Source organism: Urocitellus parryii, chromosome 7 (assembly GCF_045843805.1).
Source record: "Urocitellus parryii isolate mUroPar1 chromosome 7, mUroPar1.hap1, whole genome shotgun sequence".
In the NCBI taxonomy this organism is placed as follows: Eukaryota; Metazoa; Chordata; class Mammalia; order Rodentia; family Sciuridae; genus Urocitellus; species Urocitellus parryii.
In genome coordinates, this window is record NC_135537.1 from 136777433 (window position 1) to 136786474 (window position 9042).

General features: G+C 52.3%; 1 protein-coding gene across 1 annotated transcript; it reads left to right on the forward strand.

The window, feature by feature from the left end:
• The first annotated feature begins 2230 nt into the window (after positions 1-2230).
• On the forward strand, positions 2231-8726 carry LOC144256194 (ly-6/neurotoxin-like protein 1). The gene is made up of 4 exons (XM_077801265.1): positions 2231-2279; positions 2657-2755; positions 3269-3449; positions 8657-8726. The coding sequence occupies exons 1-4, from the start codon at positions 2231-2233 to the stop codon at positions 8724-8726; spliced, it is 399 nt and encodes a 132-aa protein (XP_077657391.1).
• The last annotated feature ends 316 nt before the right edge of the window (positions 8727-9042 follow it).

Here is a 9042-nt window from a genome sequence, read left to right on the forward strand (position 1 = left end):
TCTAGGCTCAATTATGTAGGGTGTTCCCAGGCTGCTCCCAGAAATCTTGACCAGTCCATCAGGCTGGGGGGGGGGTCTCTTAGATCACCATCGTACCTATTGCTTCTGGGTCCCCAGGAGGGTGATGACTATCCCCATACAGAGAGCAGATATGAGCCCACAACACCAGGGATATCTGTTTCCTCACAGACTGGAAGATGCAGTCCCCATATGTGAAGGGCAATCCTCACACCCGGGTGTGACCTGGCTGGTCATATCCCCCCTCAGGGCCTCAGTTTCCTTTTCCATGAAATGGGTTCATTACTCACATCAGGAATCCTGGTAGTTTAAAAGAAAGACCAAATTCCCACACATTGCACACTGAGTATTTATTTATTTTTAATTTTTTGACAGAACCAGAACCCTGTCAGGCCACACAGGGCTGGTGGAAACTAAAACCCTTCCAGAGACCCTTTCCCCACCCCCAGCATCCCCAGCAGGTACCTCTCCCTCACCCCTATTTTCCCTTCTGGTTATGGAGGTGATGTGTTCTTGGACTCATCTTCTATCTCTCACTTGCAAGGGGAAATAGCCCTGCCAGCGATGTTGGAGGAGCCAAGGACCTGGGTTCCATGGACCCATCCATCTCTTACCTGCTACATGGCATAGGGCAGGGTCTGACCCACAGGGCACCTTGGCTTCTGGATCCATGAGGCACTTGGTGAGGTGACAGTGCCCAGGTCCAAGGAGTCCTGGCTAGGCATGGTGGCAATAGAAGGGGACCTGAAGGCAGGGAGGAAAGAACCTGTAGCAATCCAGAGGAGCACTTCCTCCTAGTCTCTGTGGCACTAGGCAAAATGCAGCTTGGGCCCCAGTCCAGGCTTGAGAGTGTGGGTCTAGACCCAGGTATATAGAGCTTCCCAAACTCTCGAAGAGAAACAGCCATGCTGTGCAATTCATTCCCAGAACCCCCACACCTGGGTTCAAGGGGCTCTGGAGAGGCTGGTTGGGCTCAATTGACTGCCTCTGTGATTAGCAGCAAGCAAACAGCCTCTGGCCATCTGGGCTCCTGGGGTGGAAGGGATCTGGCCAGTAGTGGTAAATAGTGTGGTATCTCCCAAGGTCAAAGGCACTTGGGCCAGAGTCCTTGGCTCAGGGCCACTAACAGCCTGTAGAATCCAGTCTCTACTGGTGGTGGACAGGGGGTGGGTGTCCAGCTGAGACCCCCTGGGTATGCAGTCATGCCCCTGCCATCAGGAGGGCTCTGTCTTAGCACTTGACTCCCTTGATTTCTAAGGGACACTCAAACCTAGTCACATCCTTCCCTCTGGTGTTTCTGCACCTTTGAAATTCAGACAGAAGGTACACACTGTGTCCTCTTCATTCTTGATGGGTCACAAAATAAGTCCCCCTACAGACCATGGTGTGGTGAGGCAAAGAAGTAGATATTACCGCCATGTGACACCTCCCATCCCAGCTTGGCCAGTGTCAGTCACACTGGCCCCTACCATGTCCCCTCTGGGGAGGCTGTGGCTAACCTTTCCCACAGAACACCCAGTGACTGTGCATCACACCTACACCCCTGCATGAAAAAAGACCAGCCCCTGTGTCATGGGCTGAACTGTGTCCCCCAAATTCATATGTTGAGGCCCTGACTGCCCAGTCCCTCAGAGTGTAACTGTTTGGAGATGAGGTCTTTAAATTGGTGACACAGGCTGTGAAGTCACTAAGGTGGCCCTGATCCAATCCTCCTGGTGCACTTGTGAGAAAAGGACGTCAGGACATAGATACATAGAGGGACAGCCATGGGAGGACACAGAGAGAAGATGGCAAGGTGAGGCCTCAGAGGAGCCAGCCCTGTAGGCACCTCGCCCTCAGTCTTCAGCATCCAGAATGGGGAAGATGCTTCTCTGCGGTTCTGACCCTGTCTGCAGTGTTTGTTATGGTGGAGCAGATTATGCTGCCAGGGAGGGGCCCCAGCAAGAGGCAGAGCAGCATGGTTGTCCTGGCCCACAGAGGGAAGTGGGGAAATAAGGTCCAATGGCTGGCGGAGGCCTGGGCCAGTCAGGTGAATTCCAGAAGTGTTCATCATCTAACCACACCCCCGTGACAACACATGTCATTAGCTAGGAGTGAGCTAGGACTGACACCCCACCCACCACATCTGGCGGGGGCTTATAAAAGTCAGCTGGCCTCATGCAGGCCAGACATTTGCTCTGTACACTTGCCTGCCTACCTTCTTGGACTAGGGATGCGACACCTGCTCTGGTTGCTGCCTCTATTCCTGTTGGCATGGCCAGGTAAGCTTGTAGGTGCCCTGCCCTGTGTCCCCAGGGCTCTGGGGACCCTGGCTGCCATTCTGAGAGTCTGATGTACGTGGACATGCCCCCAGAATGATGTGCCCCTCTGCTGCCCAGAGAAGGAGCCAGGGCACAGGGCAGGATTTGCTCAGAGCCTCAGTTTCCTGCCCTAGAGAATGCATGGTGCTATGACTTCTGGTGTGCTCCCAGAACCAGCAGTGGGCTGACTGCCAGGGTGGGCAGGCAGATGGGGGAGCCAGAATGAGGTGGAGGGTTTGGGAGGTGGGTGCTTTCCAAAAAGCAGGGTCCACACCTGTGGGATCAATGGCTGTGGAGTGGGAGGCCTGGGTCCCTGAACCGAAGCATCTCTCCTCCAGTCCAGGGCCTAAAGTGTCACCAGTGCTTGGCATCAGGAAATTGCTTCCAGCCTACGTCTTGCAGGGCTGATGTCCGATACTGCCTGACAACCTGGAACAGTGAGTATCTGCCTTCCAGGCAAATGGGGGTCAGGGTGGTGTGGGGTGAGATGTGGATCTGGCACCTGGAGCCTCCAGCAAAAAGGCGAGCCTGGGAAGTCCCCCATTTCTAATTTAGGCACTGAGATTGGCCGGCAATTGTTCAGGTTAAACACTGTGATTGTCTCTACCCTGAAAAATGGGCACAACGCTGCTGCTTTCTTCCAAGTGGAAGAGCAGACAGGATATTCTGTCCACTCCACACGCTGCACGGGAAACACAACAATTCAGATTGTTCCCAAGGGTACCAGCTACTCAGAAAGGAAGAGTGGGGAAGTAGAGTAGCAGATAAAAGCCCTAGTGGTGGTCACATGCTGGGCCCTGACCCTGGTCACCTCCTGCCATGCTTCCCTGTGGGGTGGGAGAGCAAGGAGGAAGCATCAGGCAGGCTGTGGGGAGGCCTGAGTGTTTTGAGAGGGGCAGGAGTGGATCCCACAGGTCTCAATAAACAGCTCTCTATCTTGCCTCTTCCAGGTCCCCCAAGACAGAAAACGCTTGTTATAAAGTCATGTGCTTACACCTGCCCTGGCTTCCAAGAGAGCCTGAGTTACTCCAGAGCTTCCTGTTGCAACACAGACCTCTGCAACAGCTCCGTGAGCCTCAGTGCCAGCTGGGGGTTGCTGGTCCTCAGTGTCTGGGGTGCCTACCTCATCAGGTAATGGTGGAGCTCAGTCCAAGAGTACAGGACTAGGAGTCTGGAGCCAGGTTCCACTGGTGGTTGACATGCTTTTTGGCCTTGGTGTGGCACTTCCGCACTTCCAACCAGAAGGACTCCAGGAGAGAATGAACACATAAGTGGCCCTTACAGGACACTAGACACACCACTCAAGGTCATTTCTGCTGTCCAGGTTGCTGCATTCTGATCACCAGCCTGAGAGCTGGCCACCTCCCAGCCTCCAGGGGCCATGCGGTTACATGGTCCTGGTTATACAACCGTTGCTAAGCCAGGCTGAAGCAGGAGCCTCTGGAAGTCCAAGCCATTGCTCCTCTTTCCTGGTGTTCCAGGGCTCAAACTCCTAGCAACCTCAGAGAACCTGGGCTCTGTGCCACCACCTCAAGTGAGCAAGAGCCTTGGCAGACACCAGTGCTGCTGTGAGGCAGGCCAGGGACCATGGAGAAACGCCAAGCCTTCCACTGGCTGGAGCAGGGGCAATTGGCCATGTGGGGACAGAGGCACCCCTGAGCATCACGTGGGGTGGTGTTGGTGGCAGCAGGAACAGCACAGATAGCGCATGCAGCCCCCCTGCTTCACCTTCTGTCTAGGGCTGGGCCTGCCCACCCACATCAGAATCTCAGCTGCGAGAACTCCTGTGCATGCTGGATCCAAGAGCACAGGGATAAGAAGAGCAAGGGCCAGGCCTCACCCAGCTGTGAAGCTACTTCAGAGCCAAGCCTGAGGCCTGCCTCCCCTCACTGCCTGTAACTTGGATGATGCCTGGATCAGCTGGTCAACCCTCAGGAATCATATATTCTTTATTCAAGAGACTACCTCCCAACAGAACATGTAGCAGGTTCTTTCCTCAGAGATCTGAATGCTCAGATAGCACCTTCCCTGCTCTCTCCAGTGGGACCTCGACAACCACTAGCCAGCAGAGCAGGCTATGGAAGGGAGTTGTGGAGAGCCCACCAGCCTGCCCTGAGGTCCCTGGCTTCTCACCTGACTCTCCTCACCACCTACCTCACTTCTTTCTCCTCTTGGGGAGGGAAGGTGCACAGGCTCCTCACTTGCTACAACACTCGGGCAAGGCTGGGGTCCCCTCTGACCCTAAACACTTAACAGGATCTCCTTCCTAACAAAGTTGGGACTCTTCTGCAATCAGGCCCCTCATTCTAGCCATCAAGAGGACATAGCCTGAGAAGACTGGTGTCACCAACCTCCTCAGCAGCCCTAGTATCACAACCTCACCCAAGTACCAGGCCTCAAGATCCCCTTTGACCCATCATCTCAGAGGTGGGACATCTATAAAAACTTAAACAAGAAATATAATATTTATGATAAATTAAAAGTGATATTTAAGTTTTTTATTATGTTCACAGAGTTCATGGGTTTAAGGGACTTTCCAACCTGCGCCACCCTGGAAAAAATTAGTGCCCAGCTCAGCCTTCTGCCATTATGTACCCCTCTTCTGCACAAGAGCTGGTGGGTTCTCTGGTTGTTAGGGCCAACCAGCGGGCACGTCAGGTGTCCAGCAGTGACTGCCATGAGTTCAGTGTGTGTGCATGGGCAGTGGGAACAGAAAGCATCCCCTGCATAACTGCCCTGTATATGCCAGTTAATGGATGTTCAGGACCCTGACTTCAGCCTCCCCAGCCCAGTTGGGTGGTAAGGAGGCATGGGCTCACCTGTGTGCAGGGAGCCCTCTGAACTCACCACCCAGGAGCCAAGGCTCCTCAGGCTGTTGCTAGCAGGTTCCTCCAGGATGGCTTCCCATTGCACCCACTCAGGGCACAGTCCCCCACCTTGTCTAGCCCCAGCAGGGAGACAGAAGCTGTGCCTAGCCTCAGGCACAGCCTGTAATGGGAAACACCTTCTGCTCTGGGTCTGAAGTGATCCAGGGACTTAAGGGTCCCTGAAGCCTGTGCCCCAGCACCTAGCTCAGTGCAGGGGTCAGCAGGCCATGGAGAGTGTTTGGGGATCCTTTATTGAAGCAGATGGGCACATAGGGAGGGTCCGGGACTTGTAAGGACAAGAAGTGGAGTCATGACCTCATCTGGGATCAGCTCAGGCCTCTCCAGGGGACTTAGGCCAACACTAGGTTTCTGCACATGGTGCTTTAGAGAGTTTAGTCTCAGGGGTGAATACCAAAGCCCGACAAAGAGTATCTGGCACTGATCCTGCTTTAGATAAGAGAGCTTGGCTCCAGGGGTCTGGGGAACACAACCTTCTCAACTGCACACTGCCTGCTGGGAAGGTCCTACCCTGTGCAGCCTGGCCTGGAAGCCCCAGGGTCACATGTGCTGGACACATGCAGCTGGAACCAAAGCCAGGCAATGGCAGCAGGTCTGGTGGCTCTGGCACCCACTCCTGTTCCAGGCTCCCTACTGCATCCACCTTCCTACTGTGCTGCAGACAGCCCCACTCAGGTCCACAAGGCCTAGAGACATGGTCGCCATCCCCTCGCCAGACAGTGACAATAAAGCATTTGACGCATTCTGTGTTTCCACAGCAGATGGTGAGTTGAGGCCCGGGGACTTCCCTAGACCCTGTGTCCCCTTCTCATTCCCACCACCCCTCATGGAGGAGTAATTGACCAAAGCAACCACAGCAAGAGGAGCATCAGCTTCAAACCCTTTTGTGTTATTGTGGGGCTGGAGATCGGATCCAGGGGTGCTCTACCACTGAGCCACACCCCAGCTTTTGTTTTGAAACACAGTCTCACTAAGCTACTGAGATTACAGGCATGTGCCACCACACCCGGCTTTAGTGCCTTTTAATACTATCTTGAGACAGGTTGGGAGGTTTGGTCCACCCAGTACAATCCAGGACTGCAGGCCCTTGATGCTGGAGGTCACCACAAGAGTGACTGCACCCACCCTGGGACATCATGGTGGACTCTACACACCATCTGCCTGGTATTTTTGCAAAAAAAAAAAAAAAAAAGTGCAGGAATCATCACACTGTTTGTTTGTTTGTTTTGTTTTTTGTTTTAAATCAGGGGAGTGAGAAACATGTCTAAGAGGTGAAAACTCATGCTCAGATCCTCTCCTCCAGTCCCTCTGCTCAAGGGGGTGGCTGGCACCCTTCCTCATGCAGGACCAGGCAAAACTAGGGACTGAAGCCAAAGCCTTCCTTCCATGTACATCACACACTTACTTCCAACCATGCTTCTTGAGTCATCAGAGCTGAGGGGGCAGTTATGTGCCTTCGGTTTAGAAACTAAAGTGACTTTTATATTTTCATGTTGATACCTATAGATATAGAAAATTCCTTTACATTTCAGGAGGCCCTGCATAGCCAGTTGCTTTGATGGCAAATTTTAAACTGCTTCTGATTTTCTGTGATCACAACTTGCTTATTACCTATGCAGGTCTTTGTGCTCCAACCAGATTATTTCTGTTGAATACTCTCCTAAAAGTAGAATTCTGAAAAAGAAATGTCACACATTTAAAATTTTTGTTATTCCTGCCAAGCTGCCCTTCTCAAAAGTTGCACCAAGCACTGTCTGGCTTTGGTGGAGGGTTGAAGAAAACTTAGAATTACAGCTATGGTTAGTTAGGTTCTGATGGGCAACCTCTACCAGCTGGGCTTCTCCCCATGCTTTGCTGATATATTTTTAGAGCAAGAGTCCTATGTCAAGACTTGGCATTCACAAGGTGCTCTCATTACACTCTGAGTATTTTCCCACCTGATTCCTATGTTATAGCACCTATTCTCAGCCTAGTTGCAATGTGTACACAGGCTGCAGATACAGGTGAGGCTAAGTGACCTGTGAGAGATCAATTCACTGGAGAACGGAAAAGGGCTGGGCTTTGGGTTCACCTCTGACGCATCTGTCCCACCAGACAACAAACTACTGTGCTGGCTAATAACCATAGATCCTCAGGGTATGGGGATACTGAAGTCAGGGTCATTAAATTGGGTGGATAGGTCAGGAAAGGCAGCAGAACAAGTTGGCATTCTCAGGGTAAGAAGGAGGGCCAAGGGAGCTTGGAGCCTGGTTATGGCTGTGCTTGGGGTCTTCATTGGTGCAGGGCATGAGGCCTGGAGAATGGACATGAACTTGTTGTTGGACAGTGAAGTTTGGCATGAAGTTTGGACCACAAGCTCCTTGATGTGGCCATGGCACAGGGATGCTAAATTCCAGTGGAGGCAGGGCATCCAGGATAGAGTCAGGAACTGGTGTGTGGGCCTAGGTCTTTCACCAATGGAAGGAGAGCTCAGGACATCATCTCTGAAAGGGTCATCTTGAGGAGCACGTGCACAGAGACCTTCCCAGAGAATATCAGCCACTCCTGCGGTTCTGCCTTCAGAGCTGGTAGAAACAAAGTCCAGCAGGCTTTTGGGAATACCAATCACATGTGTGTGGAAGACACTGGTCCACTCACAGAGCCTTGCCAGAGGGCTTTCTGTGGAAAAACCTGGTACCAGGACCAGTTTCCTGAAACACTCTCTTTTTAGTTTCCCTTGCCCTCCCTGGTCTCCTGAGCTCTCTGTGGAGGGTGCAGGGAGCACTGTTGCTCAGCTCTGTGCAGTCAGACAGGGCCTTATCACCCATGGCAAATCAGTTCAGCCATCCCAGAGTCACTCTGCCTGGACTCAATACAATCTCCGACTTTCACCTGAGTCATTGTGCACTGGAACCCTGTGTCCTAACCAGCATCAGGAAGGCAGGTGCTAGCTGGAGCCTTTAGGTGGATGCTGCTGGCACAGGAGGTTTCCTACTGCAGGCTCCAGCATCCTGGGAGATTCTTTTGCCTGCTGTCCATAATCTGGCTCTTGGAGTCTGGGCTATCCCTCAAGTTCATTGCCCTCCACCTGTGGAAGGAGGATGTCTCCGAAGAAGAGCTAGACTTCTTGATGATACAAGCAGTGGCTCAGAATGCCTGCTGGAAGTCAAAGAGGGTGGGTCCTACTTTCCATCTCTCTCAGCTCAAGGTCATCTTCTCAGAGATGCTTTGGCAACCATTCTGATGAGCCAGCTGCTCTCCAGAATAAGATCTTGTTTTATCATTGTCTTCCACACCTGGATGCTGGTGCTCTGGGTACCTCACAGACATAACTGCTAGCACATGTGTCCAGCACACAGATGCTCAGCAAGAACCCCTACTGACAGACCCTTGCCCCAGCCTCCAGCCCTTATACACTCCCTTAGAATCGATCAATTCTCTATATTGACTTTCTTTTACCCCCTCTCTGTGTAGAAGCACCATCCAGACCTGGTCTGGAACAGAGATGGAGAATTTCCTCTACAGTGTGGAGCTCTCTAGTTGAACTGGATCTCCTTACTGCAGCCTGGGCAAGTTCCCTAATTTCTCTTCTAAGCAGAGAAGATAAATGACCTGCCTGCCTCTCAAGAGCCTGGGATGATCAGTCAGTATCTGCCAAGTGCTCACAGTATGAGCTGTCAACCTTTTTTTTTAAGGGAGAGAGAGAGAGAGAGAGAGAGAGAGAGAGAGAGAGAGAGAGAGAGAGAGAGAGAGAGAGAGAGAGAGAATTTTTTAATATTTATTTTTTAGTTCTCGGCGGACAAAACATCTTTGTTGGTATGTGGTGCTGAGGATCTAACCTGGGCCGCACGCATGTCAAG

What these genes read in the sequence shown, in the direction of transcription:
- LOC144256194 (XM_077801265.1), top strand. Translation starts at nt 2,231, where the DNA reads ATGCGACACCTGCTCTGGTTGCTGCCTCTATTCCTGTTGGCATGGCCA. An exon ending in ATTCCTGTTGGCATGGCCAG is followed by an intron (nt 2,280 to 2,656) that starts GTAAGCTTGTAG and finishes TCTCTCCTCCAG; the next exon opens with TCCAGGGCCTAAAGTGTCAC. An exon ending in CTGCCTGACAACCTGGAACA is followed by an intron (nt 2,756 to 3,268) that starts GTGAGTATCTGC and finishes TGCCTCTTCCAG; the next exon opens with GTCCCCCAAGACAGAAAACG.